This window comes from Haliotis rubra, unplaced genomic scaffold (assembly GCF_003918875.1).
Source record: "Haliotis rubra isolate DU_JTF1 unplaced genomic scaffold, ASM391887v1 Scf441, whole genome shotgun sequence".
Taxonomy (NCBI): domain Eukaryota; kingdom Metazoa; phylum Mollusca; class Gastropoda; order Lepetellida; family Haliotidae; genus Haliotis; species Haliotis rubra.
In genome coordinates, this window is record NW_025767126.1 from 591,103 (window position 1) to 613,641 (window position 22,539).

The following is a 22,539-nucleotide window of genomic DNA, read 5'->3' on the forward strand; positions in this document are numbered from 1 at the left end:
CATGAAATACAGTTTGCTCTAATTCATGGTAACTTTCAGTTGTTTATATAAACTTATGCATAGTTTCTCAGAGAAACATTTTGTTTCGAGATTATATAACCAAGATGGCGGGTCAAAATGCGGGTAATTCGCATTTTGATAGTGGAGGTAATTTCAAACCTTGTGATGCACGACAAACACGAAAACGTTGAAAGTTGTTTATGCGCTATTCACAATTGGACAGTTGTTTCAATTGCCCATGTATGTATTTTTAGATTTTATATAATAATGAAATGGTGTGAATACAGTGATCACTTGCCCCAATATTTGTAAGTCCGACATAATCGATACCAAATCCTCTCTCTAGATCTAAATAAATACTTAATATATATATGAGGTCGTTCATTTACAATGCAGTTTATCTGGTGCCATTTGACTCAGACTGTCTCTCTCACTTCATAGAACTCTCGTTATTCTTACGAAGGGTTATATTTGGGTAGTCAGTCTTAGTTCAGCAAGCTAAACGTCGTGTTCCTGCCAGGCAGGAACACGACGTTTAGCTTGCTGAACTCAGACAGTCTGTACCACAGGGGCTTGTATTGCTGAAAATAATACGTCCTGGGTCCTACAAGCGTACACTGATATCCATATACATATAAAGAAGGAAAGGGATGTAACGCACACAAACTTGTCAAACACCCCCCTCTCGTAAATGGGCGAAATCTGGGTGGGAAATTGTGAAATACACAGCCGGGATTCTTACTGAAATAAAGCCAGATGAATTCCCTTTCGATTAAATCCAAAATTATCAAAATCGGTGCTCTATTGACCGAGTAACTTTGCTTGGAACTTCGGGGAAAGACAACTTTTCATTTGTAATGCCAAAAACCTGCCTCACGGGATATCATCGCCTCTCGGCTGAAGAAATACTAAGTATTTAAATGGAAAACGCAATCGGCGAAAAGACATAACCTTTTCGTAATCGCTAGATATTCCGCTTTCGCATGACAACATCTCAAATGAAATGAGTTACTGATTTTACCTGCCATACACGACTTTATTGGAAAATTAGCGGTATCGACTGATCGAGGCCACCATGTTTGTCCTTCACCTTCAATAGACTCGCACCAACGACGACCATCTGGCTTTATTTCAGTAAGAATCCCGGCTGTGTATTTCACAATTTCCCATCCAGATTTCGCCCATTTACGAGAGGGGGGTGTTTGACAAGTTTGTGTGCGTTACATCCCTTTCCTTCTTTATATGTATATGGATATCAGTGTACGCTTGTAGGACCCAGGACGTATTATTTTCAGCAATACAAGCCCCTGTGGTCTGTACATAATCCTTATCCCTCAGACCCCCTTTCAACTCCTTCAAGAACCCATACCAGGCAAGAGTGCAGTTTACTCATTGGTTCAGACTGCTGACCCTGGCTCTGGTTATGGCCCAGGAAAGCCACATTTAAGAAAATCAGAGTTGAAAATGGTGTCGCTCAAGCGGCAATGGGCATGGTTGAGTGAATGTATGAATGTGGCTTTCCTGGCAATGAGCTATTAGCTAATTTCATGTTACCATAAATAATGGGTATCAAATACTAAAATATTCACGAATCTAGAAATCCAGTTGAATTATTTATGATTATACAAGTTTTTTCCTTGAAGCAATCTAACTTATGGGAGGGTTTCAAAGTTTTATCATTTTCTGATAACTGTTTGAGATAAGAGCTATTGTTGCCTTAATTCTTATGTTTACGTTCATGCTAAAAACTATAAAAAAAAATCTTTTAGAAGAATGACCATTTGTTGCACAAATAAACAACTACGGCCTAATTTCAGAATACAGCACCACAAACTTTAAAAATACGTCATAATACCCTTTTACATAATTTTATGTGATTTTGTTCCAAAGCACGTTTTCAAAACAATGCCCTGTGATGCTGACATAGCAAAACGGTTGTCTAGCTCAGCGAGTGTGTGTAAGCTCCGCTCACTAATGTTTCATCTCTACTAGCTATGTCATTGCATAAGCCCAACAATGTTTCCAGTTTCCAGTAGTTGTTTACCGGCAGATGCGCAACTTTTTCGCAAGCACCAGTTTAAAATATTTTTCTTTTTTCACTAATATGCTCACATTTATTTGTATTAAGAGGTGCTGAGGTGTTATATTTTGTGTATTTTGTATTTTTTTAATTTTTAATTCAGTAAGAATGTGTTACACCGTCACATTCAGCCATATTCTATTATTCACAGTTGGTCAGTTTAATTATTGAGATATATTTTATATTTCAGTTTCAACATAAGTATTAAAACTAAATGAATTATAAATGTGAACTTATATACATATATATTTTGTTCATTCAGTAATTTGCATCATTACACAGGAATAGAGTTTATTACTAATTAGTATTTTATTGCTCGAAGCGGTATATGCATTATACTGGACACGTCAGCCATTTTCGTGCTGCTTCGGGCAATGTATTCTATTTATTAGGATTATTTCGAGAGGTTAAGGTTAGGGTAAGGGACCTAATCCAATATAGTAGGTAGATGTCTGGTGTAATGCATGAGTACCATTTGTTATTTTTCCTTTTCACACAAAAACGGGAAACCAAAAACCTCGAAAGTACACAATGAAATGGTTGAATGTAGAAATTTTGGGCTAATGGAAATTGGCCTTTCACATGCTACATTTGTTTAGTAATGATTCGATGTCTAACTCATCCTCATTCCATCACTAGACATGATCATGTCTCCCTCATTCTTTAGTGTGATCCACATTATCTTTACAGTGTTCCCTACAACACTTTTCTGTCACAAAATCACCTAACGATTTTTATAAAAGAACGTCATTTATGGATACACCGTGAAATTGACGTCTGACACCTGACGTCAACAACCCTGTTCAGTTCGAGCCATTTCGGGTCATTCCACACCACACAGACAGAGTCTTATAGATTACGGAATGAGTGACGAGTGTGCTAAATGGCATCGGGGCCTATTTGACGTCCATAGATTAAAATCACGTGACACCAAGTCTACCCGTAGCTTTTATAATTGTCCGTGACCTATTCGACTCTTTCCGTTCATTTACGTGACGTCACAGGAATGACTCAATAAATTTGCACGCTGTGTAACAGTGTGGACGTAACTCAGTTGGTTAGCTGTCGGGCTAACAATCCGAAGGTTGCGGATTCTCACAAACTGGTTGCTTGCGATATGTGACCTATGGCAGAGAACGTCCTCACAAGAAGTTGTGGTGCTGAATTCTAAAGGTGCTCCACACCACATACGTTTGTAGGTGATGCCTTACAAGTCTTTCCGTTTCATAGCTGTTTTTAAGCAACATTTATGACTAGATTTTCCAAAATGTGTATTTTTTCAGCTGTTGCAGTATTGACATTTTGATTTAAGGTTGAAACGTCACAATAAATGTTATGGAAAATTCTTGTCCAAACGTCTCTGCTGATGCAATATACCAATCATACAAACCAAAGTAGTTTACATGAAGACATAAAAAATACAGAAAATACAAATAAAATTTTCTTAAGAACAAAAGCTGAAATTGCCCTTTTCCATAGAATGACCCATTAACATGTATTATTTTATCTCAGAACAGATTCTATACGTAGAAATTAAGATAATACAATAAAAGTAGAGAATGCAAGATTAAAGAACAAATAAACATGAAAAGATTAATATTATCATATGTTAAAGGTCCCATGAAGCGTAAACCACAACTTGGCAGATTCTGATACCTTTCGGTATGGAATTACAGATACAAATCATCAAAAATGCAAATTCAACTTATAAAGTTGAAAAATAACGCGATGAAAAAACCCCTGCGAAATCGGAGTTCAAACGATTCACTAAATTCACCCCAGCGCTTGGGGGAAAAAGTGGTTTCAACGGCTGTGCTGGGCTGCGCTCATAGCACATGCGCAGTGAAATAGGTTCGCGCGGCTTGGAAGCGGATGTCCGGAATATAAAGTCGTGAGCAGGAGTAGTCTAATCAAAACAGTAAATAATCTACTCATTACATAAAAGAACCTTGTTAGGAACTAGATCTACTCAGCTATGTGTCAACCAGTATACACCATAAACAAAACGCATTGATTTATGGCCCAAGTTCACTCACTCACTCACTCACTCACTCACTCACTCACTCACTCACTCACTCACTCACTCACTCACTCACTCACTCACTCACTCACTCACACTCACTCCTCTCTCTCACACACACACACACACACACACACACACACACAGAGCCGTGAGGTCATCGGCAAATGAACCAGCTGTTACACTTGAGTGCACAGCCACCCGCTCTGACTGGGTTCGGTATCACTATCCCAGGTGCTTCGTTTCAAGGGAAGTAAACCCAAGTACAAAATATTGCACTTTTGATTTGCGATTGTACGCTTATTATTTTTTTTTTTATGCTTTTCCATAATCAGCAATGTATATTATATGTCATGAATAAGTGATAATTGTGTTTTAATTATGTTTGATTTTTTTGTTGCATGTGACCTTTAACTAAAAACGACAATAAAGAAGCCACCTATCATATGTTAACTAAACAAAGGACAAGTCGCCAAAACAATTTTAGTCCATTGTCACAATTTGATCAATGGGTGACACTTATTTGAAAAAATAGTATAATGTTTGGAGTTTCCCTGCCATGATATTGCTGGAATATTGCTAAAAGTGGCGTAAAACTAAACTCACTCACTCTTTGATCCTTAGGGTTAGGTGGGTCCAGTAAGGGTAAGTTATGCTGAAGGGATCACCGGATTGTTGTTGGGACATTTACTCAGATATGTATCTCAGGTACTAGGGCTGAAACGGTATACAGTGGAAGCTGTGTAAATCGGCAGCTGTCAAATCCGGCAAGTTGTCAACACCGGCATAAAATCTCAGTTCGATCTGTGGCTAGTATATTTATTATCATTTAAAAGCTCTGCAATCCAGCAGCTGGTAATTCCGTATCTCGGCATGAAATGAGCCGCCCGAATATGTGTTTATATAGTAATCAGCGCTGTCTAATTCGGCACATGGTGAGTCGGACGGATGTGTATTGTCACCAATTAAATCCTGCATTGAAATAACAAGGGATTATGAGCGTGCGGCATCACAAGTTAAGTGCCGACAAAGATAATTGAGTGTTTGTTCAGTATGGTTATACAAGTAAATGTAATTAGTGACTTGACACGTGTCACTCATGGGGAATGCTAAATAGGGGGCGACTTTTGAAAAACCAACAGCCACTCATCGTATCAACATGGCAAAGCCAGAAAAAGTGGGCACGTTTGGAACTTACTTTAGATCAGAAAGTGAAGTTGATAAAAGACTTGAGTCTATCCCTCGGCCATCTCAAAAAGAACTTGCTTCGAAATATCCAATTGCCAGACAAACTGTTTCAGACATTCTTAGGAAGAAAGTCTTCTGTCAGTCTAAATATGAACAAAACATTGGCTCCAAAACCATGTGTGAATATGTGTGAATATGAGCTGAAATCTTTGTCATGTATTGTATTGTCAAGTAATTGAGAGAAGCACGTGTTACAACACTACAATGTTCAGTTCTAGTCGTATGTAACCTTGCCAGCTCTACAGTCCGGCGCACGCTGTCCAAACCGGATAATTTCTTCAGTCCCGATGGGTGCCGGTTTAGACAGCTCCCAATGTACTGTGGTATTAGTAGAACCGCGGTATTTTGCCTTCGGTTCGGTATACCGTAGTGCAATTCCAAAATTCGGTTCCTTCTGTCTAGGGGGTGGTAGTGTAGCCAAGTGGTTTCTTCACATGGGTACAATATGTGAAGCCCATTTCTGGTGTCCCCCGCCTTGATATTGCTGGAATATTGCTAAAAGCGGTGTAAAACCAAACTCACTCACTCCTATCAAGTCATAAAATGACAGTTTTGTTCATTCAAAATAACAAAGATTATGGCTATTATTTTTCCCATGTTATTAAACATTGTCAGGTTTGGCTCTTGTCAATTTTCTGCATTGTGATCATATCTAATATACCGAACTGAAACGGACCGAACCGAAGGCCTTGTACCGCAATACGTACCGTACCGTGGTAAGAGCGTACCGTTTCACCCTTAATAGGTACGTTGTTTTGTATACAGATATGTACCCTAAACAAATTAAAAAAAACAGGAAATGTACCCTATACCCTAAACATCTAATGGGTCCCTATTCCTCACCTCAAAACAAAGGCTGTGTGTAGTTGTTCCAGTTTGCCTGATTGCGTGTAATATTGTGAAATATTTGTCATTGTGATGCTCATTTCTTATATAACGCAATTAAATGCATCGCATGCAACAGTATGACAGTCCCGATCAAGAAAATGGCACCGGGTACGGTATGTAGTGGTGTATGTAGTGGTGGTCCAATTAATTGAAATAATCGAAGATTGGTCGCAGTGGCCAAACGACCAAGCAATCGATTACATTTTCTCATAATCGAACACAAACGATTTTGGAACCGCTGTAATAGAGTTTGAGATACTTGATGATGGAACATATCTAGGACATTGTCAGGGCTTGAAAAAGTGTTTATTTCTAAGAAAACTCACTCCACTTTCTGAAAAGTCATGACTGAAGATTTCTTGAAGAATCTGGGAAGTTAATGTTACACTGGAACTGAATCATTTTACACTGGATGTGAAATCTGCAAATGTAATTTGTGCAGTTTCTAAAAAAATCAACAGAGAACCAAATGTTTTTTTTCTTTATACTTATTTGCAACTACAACCTGAATAGGAAACTCTAAAAAATGACGCTAACCAATTTTTTTTCGATGATTGGTCGTTGGTATTAAACCAATCATCAATTGTGAGATTTCAACCAATTCCCAACACTACCGGTATGTTTCTGTATTCGGATTTTTAGTTGATGTTTTCTCTTTTCAGATGAAGACCATGGCCTGTTGAGTTTAGAAAAGTTGGATCGAGCCTCGCCCGATCTGTGGCCCGAACAAAGTAAGTCAATGAAGTAATGCAAGACGTCCAGTGGCAGATATCAGCACATAGACATCAGAGCAGGTTCTTGTAAATGTGACCCTTGAAGGTCTGGGTTAGAATATTGGCCTTCAGTAACCAATGCTTCTTGTAAGAGGCGACTAACTGGAATGGGTGGTCAGGCTTGCTGACATACCATCGATTCCCAATTGCGTAGATCGATGTCATGATGTTGATCACAGGATTGTCTGGTCCAGACTCAATTATTTACAGACCGCCGCCATATAGCTGGAATATTGCTGAGTGTGGCGTAAGGCTATACTCACTCACTCACTCTTCTAAATGTTAAACAGAGCTCCAGATAAGATTTAGCTGTACTGTACTGTACCCACTGTATTTTTTTGGAGTGGGTATCATGAATTTTGAGTGGGGATTTCATTTTCCGTTACCCACTGCTTTCAAATATGTGCGTATTTCAGTCATTTTACTCACCTAAGTATTATGTCACAGGTATGTTCTGCCTTATGTCATACCTAATCAAAACCAACTTAAATATAATGGAAATGATTTCATAAGAAATCACTCATCCTATACCTGACTGTACAACACTAGTCCTAAACTAACAGGACAACTTGATAGCAATCGATGTCTTTTTCATTACGCAAGCAATTTTTATAAATATATTCTGTACGCATTTGTTTTAAACTTTTTGTGTATCTAACATTTTAAATGCGTAATTGGTATGCAACAATTATTTTTCAATGCGTAATTGGAAATTTTATATGCATATTTTACCCGGATATGTACCTTATCTGGGCCTCTGTTAAACTTCTTATTAGACAACATAGAACTGAAATTGGTGAATTGTGTCACATTGGCAGATGCATCATGGCATATGTGTTCATAGTGCATCAGTGAGGCAGTGAATATTGACATCCCTAAACTCAAATTTGCACAGGGCTACACCTATATACACCGATATGGTAGGAAATAATTTAAAAAACGCTGCACACAGCAATTGTGTAATGGTGAATCATTTACAGACATATATGAAATGAAGCACAAGTGCTAATGATACACCATTAAATTCCATTCAGTACTCTAAATGTACTCTTATTGTTTTCTCAATACTCATATATTGAAAAAATAAGGTGTACGTACTCCTGATGTTGAAAAATTATCTGGAGCCCTGTTTGCACACCAAGTTTTATGCGCTTAACACTGTGTAGTAATGATAAATATATTAATCTGTGAATGGACTGTCATAGCAGAACTAGGAAGAATGATGAAAACAACTGATTTAAAATCATGCATTGAAAGTGAATAGGGCTGCACCCAGACCTCTATTCGATTCGATTTTCAATATTGGACCCTGGAATCGCTCATTTTCCATTCAATTCTTCATACAAGTAAAAACATCAGATTTCATGTAACTCTCAGAGTCAGCTTGTTTAGCGTGAAATCCATCGTCAAATTGGCAATGTCTACTAACAAAAATTCTCATTGGATAATAAGCCCAGCGTCAACCAATCACGTTTCACCTTATTTCAGTGCTCTAAACTGCTCGAGTTGGAGTCAAAATTATGTTCTGTTTATGTGGAAATATTTTATATAGGTATTCATATATCAAATTGAAATAGTGATAATGGTTATCAAAAATCAAAACTAAGGTGTCAGATTCGATTTTCGATGAATCGAACGGAATCATTGCAGCCCTAAAAGTGAACATTACAGCAGGAGGGAGAGAAATGAAGTTTTGAACACTTTTATTATATCAGCTGGCACAAGAGGTATGCTACATTGCTAGCACTAAAATATTCAGGATGGGGCCAGATCCAACTCTACTGGGAGATCCAAGGAAATGGATTAATGCGATAGAATGTTCCAAGTCCAAATGATTAACATTCACTATGTTTTTTATTTCAGTTCCTGGTGTGTCCGAGTTTGCTGCCATAAAAAGTGTAAGTTGTAGTATGTACCCATCAGGTTATTGATTGTTTTTAAGGCCACAGTATATGAAATACTGTCAAGTCTTAGTGGTGTAGTGTATAGAGTTTATGCCAGGAGAGTGGAAGGTTGTTGGTGGGATCCCTAGTTAGGGGTGAAACGGTACATCGCGGTATTAGTAGAACTGCAGTATTTTGCCATCGGTTCGGTATACCGTAATGCAATAAAAAAATCAGTATTTTCGGTTTTAGTAGAACTGCAGTATTTTGCCATCGTTTCGGTATACCGTAATGCAATAAAAAAATCAGTATTTTCGGTTTTAGTAGAACTGCAGTATTTTGCCATCGGTTCGGTATACCGTAATGCAATAAAAAAATCAGTATTTTCGGTTTTAGTACCATTATTTTATTAACCTTGAATTATTTTTTTTTAAAATGTCCAGAAATCGAATCATTTTGTCAAAATCTATGCATTTCTTTGCTATAGGACACTATTTTCCCGGAAGTAAGTTCTCTATACTGAACAGAAACAGACTGAAACAAAGGCCCTGTACCGCAATATGTACCGTACCGTGGTATAGTGGTGGTCCGATTAATTGAAACAATCGAAGACTGGTCGCAGTGCCTAAACGACCAAGCAATCGATTGTGTTTTCTCATAATCGAACACAACCAATTTTTGAACACTTGTTTGCATCAACAATATTTGGTTTTGTCTGTGTCATTAAATTTACATTTCATAAGCACTACAAGCTCATTCCAAGTCATGATTGAATTTATCTTAAAGAATCCAGGAAATATGTGTTCCTAACATACTAATCATCCTTTAAATATGCAAAATTTGCCAATGGATTTTGTGCAATTTGCAAAAAACCAAATTACTACATTTTGTCTTTATTTTTGTGTGTGCATTAACAAAGATAACAGGAACATTTGATAAATGACGCTAACCAATTATTTTCAATGATTGATCGGTTGTAATGAACCAATCTTCAATTATGAGATTTTAACCAATTCCCAACACTTCCGTGGTATGAGCATACTGTTTCACCCCTATCCCTAGTTGCTTCACATGGAAAGGTGTCAAGATACGGTATTAGTTGCTGCACTGCCTGGTGCTTTGCTGTAAGGAGATAACAAACACACTCGCTCACACAGACACAGTAAGAAAGAGAGAGGGGGAGACATACATTTGAATGTGTGACTAGAAATATTTCAGAGCAGGATAAACTAGCTAAACATGCATGTTTGTGGTGGTTATTTTGAAAATGCTAATTACAGTTCATTTTGCGATATTAAATTTACAAAAGCTGTGGATGGGCGTGTCATTACCAAATAATTTATCAAGTGTACTCTGTTGTATCAGTCGTAAATATAACTTTTTGTATTGTCCCATGAAACCTAATGATTCACTGGTCTATCATTTACCCCCTGCTATATAAGTGCTTTAATTTTGAATGTGATCAAGGAATTTAGTTTTGCCCTGCTTTTGCAATATTCCAGCAAGGGACACCACAAATGGACTTAAAACATTGTACCCATGTGGGGAATCGAACTGGGTCTTCAGTGTGATGAGTGAACAGTTTAATCACTAAGCTACCCTGTTGCCCCTTTTTGGAATGTGACATTCAGCCCCATCTCACCTCTTCTCATCAGGGGCGGTGGGGTAGCCTAATGGTTAAAGCGTTGGCTCGTCACGCCGAAGACCCGGGTACGAATCCCCACATGGGCACAATGTGTGAAGCCCATTCCTGGTGTCCCCCGCCGTGATATTGCTGGAATATTGCTAAAAGCGGCGTAAAACCAAACTCAGTTAGTCAGTCTTCTCATCAGTATTTCAATGAGATAATATCCATTTTCCCCAGTCAACGTCATAGTTTGATGTGTTGGTTGAATGTTGGCTTGTATTGATTTCCAGTGACTTAATATTTTCTGTGCATTTCCAGGGTGATGTTTTCACCATGAAGTCTTTTTCTTTTCCAGCCGGTTTCAGCTTCCGACTCTCCACCAAAATGGCTTGCGGAACTCGAAAATGATGACCTTGAGCTGCTGCAAGGTCAGTTGGTAGTGTGTGAGATTTTTATGTTTTTTATTTATTTATATATAATTTGTATAGCGCCAATGCTCAGCTCAGCTGCTCAAAGGCGCTTTGTTTTCCCTTCGATCATTGGATGTCATTCTCGAACGGCATATTATATTATTAATCTCTGCTCCATGGGGATCATACAACTCTTGCAGCCACAAGGCGCACCGAGTTAATGTGGTTTGCCCATTCTTACGAGGTACCCATTCACAGCTGGTTGGACTGGGACACATATTCACAGTACTTTGTCCAAGTTTTACTGCACGTAGAGGTACCCGCAACTAGGTGTTTGCACGTATTCATGTGGCCACCATCTGGTCATCTGCATTGGCTGTCATATTGCAATGATAAGCAGAGTTTTACAGAAATGTGAGCCTGGAGCTCTCAAGGATGGAACTGTCTTGAAGATATCTCTGAACCAGAATCACTACATCAGTGTTTCCGCTGGCATTCTTTACAGCCGGACATTGTGACCAGCTAGCATTTCAAATACCGGTCATTTGTAATTTTTACCGGTCAAGTGATCTCGCTTTTCATTGTGCACGAGACCTTGCACCCTAACAACCTATCAGAAATGTAGAGGGTATCGCAATGCATCAATGGCACTATTTTTAGCCTGGGGTTTTCCAGAACTGCTATTTTTTATTTGACAACACGTCAATGTCATTGTGAAAATGTAATCTTTGTCGAGGAGATATAAAACTGACAGAGGTAATTACAAAAGTTGATTTTAAAATTTGCTGGACATGATGACCGACAGCCTTTGAAATTACCGGACATTCTAACTTTGTACCAGTCAAACTGCAATATACACCGGATAACAGAAACACTGCTACATACTATTATTTACCATCTCATACAACACATGCAAAGACCAATATTCCATATCCATGATTTGTTATCAAAAAGATTTGCTGGAGGTTTTCACTTGGTTGCCCTGTGAAAAGGTAGAGCTATTTTTCGTAACAGTAAATTTGTCCACTCACGTTGCAGATCAAAACATATCATAACTCTTTGAAACATCACTTTCTTCTTCTTTCAGTGTTTACAATGCTATCTTTTAAACTCAGTGTTTTTACATGTTGCAAAATGTTGTATTTTCAGAGTTTGGGAGTTTGACTCATTCACAATTGATGGAGAAGGTGCGGGACTACAGAATCTGGCTTACCAACTCGGACATGCTGAAGGTTGGTCAAACCAAGATTTCTTTCATGGCAGAAGATTCTATTTTTAAACAGAAACAAGCTAAAATGTTGGGATTTTGTTTTGTAACTTTGTTTTGTTATTCAAATTCATTTCAATGCAGGGCGGTGGAGTAGCCTAGTGGTTAAAGCGTTCGCTTGTCACGCCGAAGACCCGGGTTCGATTCCCCACATGGCTACAATGTGTGAGGCCCATTTCTGGTGTTCCCTCGCTGTGATATTGCTGGAATATTGCTAAAAGTGGCGTAATACTCCTCTCACTCATTTCAATGCAGTGCTGTGTCTACTGTCAGAAAACTTTGACTCAATGTTCATTTTTCTCCACAGCTCGAGAAATGACAAGAGGAAAATTTTTAAATATACTTCAAAAACCCAAACCAAGAAACTGAGGTTGTGGAGATGTAAAATCATTGTGATGGATGTGGCAGCAGTTGATTTGTCGAGCTGTCCCAGGTGGACTTGAAAGTCATCGACATTGAAGATCTACAGACACAAAATAAATGAACATTATTTATGAAGTCCAAGCATTTTTCAGGAATCAGTGTATTGATATTTAATTGTTTTGGACATTAGCAAATTCGCTCAGGCTAGAGCTATTTTTGTATTTATGTTGATGTGTACAGTTGTTTGCAGTATATAGTTCATGTATGAACATGAGATTGTAAGAATATGCAATCCTTCTTAGTGCAATCGGTGAATTTGAAATTCTTGTGAATGATGTATGGTTATCTTACATTATCAGATACAAATGAATGTTCTCCATCAATGTTATTTTTCTGGCATCAAGTATTGCTGTAGATGTAAACCAGAGACAATGTTTTTAACATTACTGTTACAGCTGATTAAGACCTGTGGGTTTTGTAAACCAAATGTTTGACAAGGTATGAACATATTTATTGGAACTTGTACTCAGTAAACAAACATTGATGGGGAGAGAAGTCATGTTGTTTATTCTTTGTGATGTTCACCATGTTGTGTACATACTTATGTCAATAAAGATTTTTATAACTATATATGTAGTTGAGATGTATATCTACATACGTGCTTAACATTTGAGATGTATATCTTTTTGTGAAAACAGAAGTGGTATGTCCTTGGTTAAGATTTTGAAGCAATGCTAGGGCTCCAGATAAGTGTTACAAGTACTTTTTAAAACGAAACAGAATTGGTGTACAGAATCATTTACAGACTTATTTATCTGAAAAGTATTGTTTTATTGTTTACTACCATGAGTAGCAATGTTGTGGTGCATATATTAAGTCCCTTAACTTAAATTCTATTCAGTACTCTAAATGCAGTATTGTTTTCCAGTACATATTGAAAAAAATAAGGACAGGCATTGGCTCATCATGGCAAAAGTATCTGGGTTCAATCATCCTGGCAAAAGACTGGGTTCGCCTCATTTATAAAAATGGGAAGCCCATTATTGGGCCCTTCCATAATGTTGCTGGAATATTGCAAGCCAGATGTCTTGCTCTTCACTATCTGGATTGGCCTGGTCTACTGACTGGAAATATGATCACATGTCAAAGTGCCCTGATGAAATCAATAGTTGCTCCTGTTTCCAGTCACTAGCCCTGACTCCATTATTTAGAGGCTGCAGCATTAATTCATATACTCAACTTAAACTCTCATGTACACATGCATGCACTCATTCACACACTACAGTCTGGTTGATTTCATTGAAGACCAGTGAATTGCTGACTAACACAAAATCTAATGATTGCAAGAAAACCAAATTTTGCAGTCACATGAAATCACCAGACCAACTCTGATGATTTCTCTCATAATTTTGGACAAACGAATAAAAAAGTTCAAGCGTGTGTAGTGAAATTTCGATTTCACACATGCATCTCACACACCTGGCTGTTCTACCAGCAAGTGGTCCCCCCTCGTAAGAAATAGCGAAATGTGACAAAAAAATAATGATCGTTTGTTAAACAACTCTTTTATTCGGGTGTCCAAAATTATGAGACAAATCATCAGAGTTGGTCTGTCGATTTCATGTGACTGCAAAATTTGGTTTCTTGCATTTATTGATTGTTGATTTTGTGTTAGTAACTAATTCATCAGTCTCAAATGAAATCAAACGGACAACAAGAGTTCATGTTTGAAATTACTAAATTCCGTCAATAGATTGAAGAGTCCTTTATTGCACGAGAGCACCATCATAACATGAGGCAAATTCCACGTGGGACGATTCCTAGTCATGTTTGATGTGACACAAATGGAATTTACAGAATATGTACAATAACACATGCAATGTAAGTACAATTATGTTGTGCATCTTGCATATATATGTACAACGAACAACTAGAGAATTGCTTGGTAGTCACAGTACCAATATTCAGAACCATAGCACTTGAGAATGTACCATTCTGTCAGTCAAGTTAAACCATGCCTATGAGTATTTCACTCTTACCTGGGCTTGTTATCTTAATCACTCGAACTCAAAACCAAGGATCATACTCAAGGCATATATGGAATTGGAACCCACTTCAGCAGAGTTTGGCATAACTAGTAACTACAAGACTACAAAACATGTTGCTGGCACTATCATAAATCGGCAGCTTTAATAACAGAACATACAAGGCTTTCATGAATGTATATATAATGGCCATTTCTTCATAAATTATATTTACAATAAATCCTTTCTCTACACTGAAGACAAAGCTTAAATAGAGTAAACAAAATCAAATTTCAGTCCCACATTCTCAGTTCAATAATGTAATACAGAGCTAAAAAACATGCCTTTTCTAATTCTTGGGTGGCTGCTGCCGTTGGGCCGTCAGGACGAGGAAGAGCTACATTTACGCCCTTCTCTCAAAGAGAAGGAAATTCCCATATTTAATTGTAAGATAAGAAACAGCTATAAATTTGATAGGGGGGAGGGGGTGGGGGGGGTGGAGAGAGAACATTTCCAAGGGAAGTAACTCTAGCTACACATAATACAGATTAACAGAATTAACAGAGATAACACAATCCAGTACAAAATGGAAAACTTCTGACCATTTTGCAGCTGAGTTTCTGAAAACAGTATTGGGAATGAGTCACATAATATCTAGGAACAGTTCAAAAGATTAATGTTTGATAAACAATTAAATTCCTAGAGTTTTGACACAACCTTTGCTACACCCCAACTTAATTAAATCTAATTAAGAAACTGTTGAATTCCATGTAATACTCAAAAAGTTCTGTCACCATCAAGAAGATGCACATTTTAGAACAATTCCATATTAATTTCAAAATAACATGACCACTGTACTGGGATGTTTACACAAGGACATGAGTATTGAAATGTTCAGTTTGGATTGATTGACAACAGGATCAGTGAAATAGGGAGTTATTGCTTACTTTAGTTTCTACATGAACACTGAAAAATAAGTTGATTTTAACAGTTTGGAAACTTGCAGTGCCATAATCCTCCCACCCCTAACATCATGAACGAATTAAGATTTTTATCTGACATCGATTTTGAACTGGTCCCTAGATAATACAATACAGTTTGCACACACTGTGCTTTGGAGGTTGACTAGGTAAATGATTGCAGGTGAGTATCATAATAAATGCTACTAGAATCAACATTCCGGTGCTGTCTGGGGCGCTGGGGTAGCCTAGTGGTTGAAGTGTTTGCTTGTCACACCGAAGACCAGGGTTCAATACCCAACATAGGTACCATGTGTGAAGCCCATTTCTGATGTCCTCCACTCACCCCAGTACTGTATGGGTGGGTTTGTTGTTTAAACGCCGCACTCAGCAATATTCCAGCTATATGGCGGCGGTCTGTAAATAATTGAGTCTGGACCAGACAATCCAGTGATCAACATCATGACATCGATCTACGCAATTGGGAACCGATGACATGTGTCAACCAAGTCAGGGAGCCTGACCACCCGATTCCGTTAGTCGCCTCTTACGACAAGCATGGTTTACTCAAGACCAATTCTAACCCGGATCTTCACGGGTCTATATGGGTGGGGTGAAGTACGGGCTTCACACACTGTGATTCCAGCTAGCCCTATGCTTCTGTCATACAGTGTGTTGAGATAGGATTGAACATATCATTCCTCTTCTTGACAGGATGTTGTCTTGTTAGGCTGTCAGGAACAATATTTCCTGAAAAGGGAAAGTTTCAAATTCATCTGACAGTATGATGACGTTAAATAACAAAACTGAAACAACTTTCTGTTGATCTAACATGCTAGGCCAATATTTTACTCATTTTCTTCTGGAACAGATTGAGGCGTAATAACAACCCTATTGGTCTTACTGGAACATACATATGCTTTTCAAACATATTCAAATTGGTAAAACTTCAAAAGTAATCCTTAAAGACAAATCTTTGGAATTGCAGAAACACATGAAAAGTCAGTAAAAGACATAAATGAGTCTATTTGAAGTCGGAAGTTTTCATGATCAACACCTCCATTGTAAAGCAGGATTTAAGAGCCATCCTCTTATGAGATGCTATTGCAAACATTTTGTTTTTCAAAATGAATAGTTTATTTTGTTTTAAACATTGAAAAAATGTAGTACATTTGAAAAAGATGTCCATCAAATTAGGAGGAGTTTGAATTTCAGTGTAATAGCTTGGATCAATGGTCAGATTGACGGAAGGGGTATAATATTTCCATTGATGATGTCTGGTACCCTGAAACAGATTCTTTCCTTATTGACTTTTGGCGATGGATCCACAAATCTAGTAAATCTAAATATTTTTTATACAATCATATTTTATATAATTATTTGTATACTTATCCTGTACTACTTATTTTCTGCATTTATTGCTTATGACTCGAAGTGATCATAGTTCTATGTTTCAATATCCTCCAGCAGCAATGTGTCAAGTTGTGCACAATAAGTGCAGGAAGTAAGTAGTGCAGGATTAGATAAAAAATGAAATACTCACATCCTCATCTGCATCCTGAATCTTTTTCCTCCTCCCTGGAGTGGAAGAAGGTGAACTGACCCCTTTGACAACCATTTTGTGACCCACTACATGTGGTGACGATTGCACAAAACCTGGGTCCTCCAAGAAGATAATACTGTCATCAAGCCCTGTGTGTCTGGAAGAACTGTTTTTAGTTTTCCTCGACCTTTCTGCCAATCTGGAAAACCTTTTCACACTATCCTTCAGAAGTTCAATTTGTTTCCATGCTGTCTTTTGATGGCTATTCAAAGCAGGCCGCCCATAGTCTGCTCCAGCAACACCTTTGCTGGCAAGGGGGGATAACTCTCCCAATTCTGCCCGAGATCGATTATTGGATCTGACAAGATCAGTTCTTCGGCGTTTGTTGACACATACCTTTGATACATCACTGTCATGTGAATCACCTGAATCAGAATGATTGGAGACATTTGACATGCTACTCTGGGTGGTATCTGACTTGTGCCTATACCGTCTAGTTGATTTCTTCTCCCCATTCCTCGTCCTCTTCTCTCCATGACATCCTTGTTGCATTTCTTCTGGCAACTGATCCTGAATTGTTTTCCGCTTCCCCTTTACCTGCATAGAAGCTCTTTTGTTCAAAGATTTTGTCTTAAGACTTGACAAAGTGCTTTTAGGATTCTTTGTTGATCCGCCAACATGTGAAGTATTCAGCTTTCCGCAACCTTTCCTGCAAGGACTTATATGATCATCTTTTTCAGTATCTATAGGTTTGGCTCCCCTCACAGTCTTCCTGACATGACGTTTTGTTCCCCTTATATTGGTCTTATTCCTTAGCTTTGGTTCTTTTTGACAATTGTCCTCAGTATTTGATACGACATCCTGGAATGACATCCTTTTGTTTTTAGCAAATTCTAGTTTCCGTTTTGCCAGAGATTTTTTCCGTCGTCTCCTTGATGGCTGCCGTATCACTAAGCTGTCATCTGGCACTGAAGCTTCATAGCCACACAGTGACACATTGAACATGTCTTCTGCTCTAGCAGGGGCGGGTACTGCTTCTTGAGATGTAGGTGCTGGGTTTTGTGACATCTGCCTGTTGGATGTACACTGATCAGATTTCTCCCTCTGTCCAACCGGCTTGTTGTCAGGGTGGGACAGAGGCTGGGCACAGGGACTTGAATTTTGGCCAATGGTTTGCTCCATAGCATCTTTGTAGTCATCATCAGTTAATTGATGATGATCTGGATCAGGGGCTACTGTCCTCAGATCATGATTATCATTACGGTCACATTCATCCTCACTTTCAAGGTCATCCATTTCATTATGGGTTTCGGATCTTGGCTGTCCTGTCTTTCTAGTCAGTTTATATCGTGAAGCAATTCCCAATAAGGTAGAATCTGACATGCTGCCTTCTTTTTTCTCTGACTTGTCAACATTTCCAGAACAAGATTGACTCTTGTCTGAACCAGTTCCTTGTGACGAACTGCTGCTTCTTTTGAACTGCCTGAAATGAATGTTTCCACTGAATTCGAACTCTGTGTCATTTGAAAAATCTCTGCCTCTTTCGAGCCTTTCTCTTCTCTTCAAAGGTTCTTTTTCAACAGCGGTGCTCCTTTGAGCATACAAAGAATCATCTATTTTGGGACTAGTATATTCAGAGTTTTTAACTTTTATTGCTACATGATTTGACTTTTCTGACGATGAGACACAACCGTTTGTCTGCTTAACTGCATATTTTCCAGCAGGTATACCACTCACTTGTTCACTGTCACTTCTCTGTTGTCTCGAATGTGAAGCATCAGTATTTCCTAACACGCTCTCACCATCTACAACACTCATAACAACCTCCTCTCCATCTGATGAGTGCTGCAAAACCTCATCCTGACCATCAGCAGCATCTAAGGCCCTGTATCTCCCAATCTCCCTCTGTGCACGTCTCTTGTCTGCTCCTGCACCCTCCATATCCTCCCCATCTTCATCAACAAAAGAGACTTGAAGCCACATATCCTTTCTCTTCTCAACATCAGCCTGATGAAATTCTGTACCTTTTGAAGTCTTTAAAATGCCACGTTTGTGTTCTTCAAATATCTTCCTCCACCTTTCATCCTCATGTGTCTTCTTCTCAACAGTTCTCTGTAGGGTGTTGACCTGATTCAGTCCTTGATTCACCCCTTCTCATCATGTGTCTTCTTGTCAGAATCTCTTAAATTTCTTTCTCTATCTGCAGGTTTCGCTATAGATTTTGTCTCAGTAATGACATGCATGTTCCCCATTATTTTCCTGAACTGTTCACCAGCACCAGGACGCCGACTGTGTTCTACAATATCATTGGTTACCCCAGTTCTTTTTCTGTGACTGAACTCAGTCATTGCCTCACATTCTACTGTAGTCTCCATCATCATCCTCTTTGCATCCTCCTCTGATAAGTCATCAGACATCTCACAGCTCCTTGCAGCTTCAATATTCTCCATCAACAATCTCCTTCTGTCCAATGTTCTTGAATCACTCTTGTTCTTCCGGGTCCTCTCTCTCAGAGGCACTGTCGTCTTGAACATCATCTGCTTTGCTTTCTCTCCTGATGAATCTTCATCAGACATCTCACAGCTCCTGGTAGCTTCAATATCAGTATTCTCCACCAACACTCTCCCTCTGTCCCCTGTTCTCGAATCACTCTTGTTCTTCCGGGTCCTCTCTCTCAGAGGCACTGTCGTCTTGAACATCATCTGCTTTGCTTTCTCTCCTGATGAATCTTCATCAGATATCTCACAGCTCCTGGTAGCTTCAATATCAGTATTCTCCACCAACACTCTCCCTCTGACCCCTGTTCTTGAATCACTCTTGTTCTTCCGGGTCCTCTCTCTCAGAGGCACTGTCGCCTTTGAACATCATCTGCTTTGCTTTCTCTCCTGATGAATCTTCATCAGATATCTCACAGCTCCTGGTAGCTTCAATATCAGTATTCTCCACCAACACTCTCCCTCTGACCCCTGTTCTTGAATCACTCTTGTTCTTCCGGGTCCTCTCTCTCAGAGGCACTGTCGTCTTGAACATCATCTGCTTTGCTTTCTCCCCTGATGAATCTTCATCAGACATCTCACAGCTCCTTGTAGCTTCAATTTCAGCATAATACAACCTCCTCCTGTCCCCTTGTCCCAGATCAACATTGTTCCTTTCAGTTTTCCCCTTTGGAGACACTGTTGTCTTGAACATCACTTGCCTTGCTTCCTCCCCTGAAAATGCCTCCTCAGACAGCTCACAGCTCCTCTCACCTTCGATGTCAGCCTTACACAACCTGTTTCTGTATCTTTGTCCCAAGTCACTCTTGTTCCTCCTGATCTTCTCCCTTGGAGGCACTGTCAACTCAGCCATCATCTGTTTAGCTTCTTCCCCTGATATTTCTTCATCAGACAGCTCACAGCTCCTCTCAACTTCAATATCAGCCTTCAACAATCTCCTTTGCTCTTCCTGACCCAAATCAACCTTGTTCCTCCTGATCTTGTCTCTCGGAGGCAGTGTCAACTCAGCCAATATGTGTTTATCTTCTTCCCTTGATAATTCCTTATGAGACAGCTCCAAGCTCCTCCCAGCTTCAGTATAAGCATTCTCAACCATATGACCTTCTATTCCCTTTTGCCAAATCAGTATTTTTCCTCTGGGCCCTCGCTCTTGGACACATTTTCCATCTACTTTCAATTCCACTTTTCCTTGGGGACAGAATGAAAGGCTTCATCTACCCTTACTGGAGGCGTCTTGGAAGATGCACTCCTTTCTGGGTGTCTACTCTGAACCAAAGCAGGATCTGATTTTTCTTGAGCTGCTGTTTCATATTTGTATGTATCAGATTTCATGCTTTCATTGGCAGCAGACCTTGGTCCTAGGATCTCATGTCTTCTCAAATCATCATCTTCCTCATTTGGAGAAACATTGAATCTGGAAATTTTGGATTTGGGAGACATAATTATCTCCATTATGCTCTTGTTCATCTCTTTTGACTTCTGGACTCTTAAAGCCTCATAGTTATCCTGATAACCAGCAGGTTTTGAGTGTCCAATGTTTACACATTCTTCCTCTTCTAATAATGTTCTTGGTGTAACCATCATATAATTATCACGACTTGAGGATTTTCTTTTTGAACGCTGCGGCAAGGCATGACATCTTTTCAAATCTTCACTGACGTCATCACCATCCCTATCCAGAAAAGGACACACTGTTTCATCTTCAAACTTAGTTCCAATACTGTCCTTCACATTATCTACATGGTATTTTGTTTCTTCCTCAGACTTCTTCCCCACATCATGTTTGTCTTCTTCCAGGAACTTCCTCCATGTGTCAGCTTCTAACAGCTTCCTCTTCACCTTCTTCTGAAGTTGACCTGGACTCTGTTTAACTGTTTTACTTCCAGTTCCTTCCACTCCAAAGTCCCTGAGTTGCTGATGCTGACCACCAAAGGAATATCTGTTTAGCTGCTGTGATGTTGCCATCATATGAGATTCCCGATCTTCACTTGAGAAAATATCAGAGATGTGCTTAGAGGTTGAACAGCTTGTTCTCTGTGGAGACATCTCTACAGTCTTCCTAGTTGAAACATGGGACTGATTTAACTTCCATGCTGATTCCTGCTCTCTTAATGCTGAATGTGCTGGAGATCGGTCTTGTTTCACAAGAACTTTCACTGGGCACTGGAGACTATTTCTTTCTGTTCTTCCCTCAGTCAGTGACTTATCCCTATCACTTCTTGGTGACAAGTCCTGTGTCGACCAACACTGACCAGTATCAGGGTGTTTTGTACCAGCAGACACAGCACTTCTTCCACTTAGAACCTTAACAGTTTGGGTGTTGAAACCTGTATAGTTTTGATTGTGTCTATCACCTTGACTCAGTGGTGACCTTGATCTTGTTTGACTTCGACATGTTTAGGTGACCTTGACCTTTTTTGACCTCTCACTTGTTGTGGAGACCTTGAGGTCAAGGACTTGGACAAATCAAATGCTGGCTTTCTCTCATATCTTTTGGCATAATCATTACTGTCATCAGATTTTAGATTCATTCTTTCATAAAATCCTGAATCATTTCTTTCCTTTATACTCATATAATTGCTTTCTTGATGGGGAGAAAGGAGTGAAATCAGAATGACTTCTGTCTTCTTGATTATCCCTTTTTTAACAGCACTATTTAGAAACATGTCAGGAGACTTTGGACCCTGACTTTTTGAGTGCTGATCTGTATCCAACTCCTGCTTGTATGGCTGGACCTCCGCCACTCTAGTGTCATGGTGGCCATGATCCCAAACCTTTCTGTCGGTTCCCATAACTAGTAAATCGTAAGTTGACGGATTCTGACGTTTAACCTCTGAAGAAATCTTCACACCGTGTCTATACACCTTGGAGTTCAGTAGGATAGAAGATGGGGGTCTCTCTGGAAGAGATGAAACAATATGAGTGAGGTACCACTGGAGTGAGTGAGTGAGTTTAGTTT

At 39.1% G+C, this 22,539-nt stretch overlaps 3 protein-coding genes across 3 annotated transcripts in view; 1 reads left to right on the top strand and 2 right to left on the bottom strand.

The window, feature by feature from the left end:
• Positions 1–85: 85 nt before the first annotated feature.
• On the top strand, positions 86–13,189 carry LOC124289453 (protein lin-52 homolog). The gene is made up of 6 exons (XM_046726071.1): positions 86–147; positions 6,899–6,967; positions 8,873–8,907; positions 10,875–10,947; positions 12,079–12,161; positions 12,504–13,189. Exons 1-6 carry the CDS (start codon positions 105–107, stop codon positions 12,513–12,515), a joined length of 315 nt encoding a protein of 104 aa, XP_046582027.1. The 5' UTR covers positions 86–104; the 3' UTR covers positions 12,516–13,189.
• Positions 13,190–16,067: 2,878 nt separating this feature from the next.
• LOC124289449 lies at positions 16,068–19,068 on the bottom strand. The gene is made up of 2 exons (XM_046726066.1): positions 17,086–19,068; positions 16,068–16,292 (listed from the first exon to the last, which is right to left on the bottom strand). Exons 1-2 carry the CDS (start codon positions 19,066–19,068, stop codon positions 16,269–16,271), a joined length of 2,007 nt encoding a protein of 668 aa, XP_046582022.1. The 3' UTR covers positions 16,068–16,268.
• A 2,872-nt stretch (positions 19,069–21,940) lies between these two features.
• The window catches only part of LOC124289450 (dual specificity tyrosine-phosphorylation-regulated kinase 2-like), a 45,826-nt gene continuing 45,227 nt past the window's right edge, over positions 21,941–22,539 (bottom strand). Inside the window, exon 12 of the mRNA XM_046726067.1 lies at positions 21,941–22,479. Coding sequence (XP_046582023.1) covers positions 21,941–22,479 — 539 coding nt within the window. The remainder of the gene's footprint in view (positions 22,480–22,539) is intronic.

Bases quoted from the DNA above. Each gene is read 5' to 3' on its own strand.
- LOC124289453 (XM_046726071.1), top strand. From the start codon at position 105: ATGGCGGGTCAAAATGCGGGTAATTCGCATTTTGATAGTGGAG. The intron at 6,968-8,872 runs GTAAGTCAATGA...TTTTTATTTCAG, and splicing joins CGATCTGTGGCCCGAACAAA to TTCCTGGTGTGTCCGAGTTT. The intron at 8,908-10,874 runs GTAAGTTGTAGT...TTTCTTTTCCAG, and splicing joins AGTTTGCTGCCATAAAAAGT to CCGGTTTCAGCTTCCGACTC.
- LOC124289449 (XM_046726066.1), bottom strand. From the start codon at position 19,068: ATGTGGCTTCAAGTCTCTTTTGTTGATGAAGATGGGGAGGATATGGAG. The intron at 16,293-17,085 runs GTGAGTATTTCA...TTCCCTTTTCAG, and splicing joins TTCAGGATGCAGATGAGGAT to GAAATATTGTTCCTGACAGC.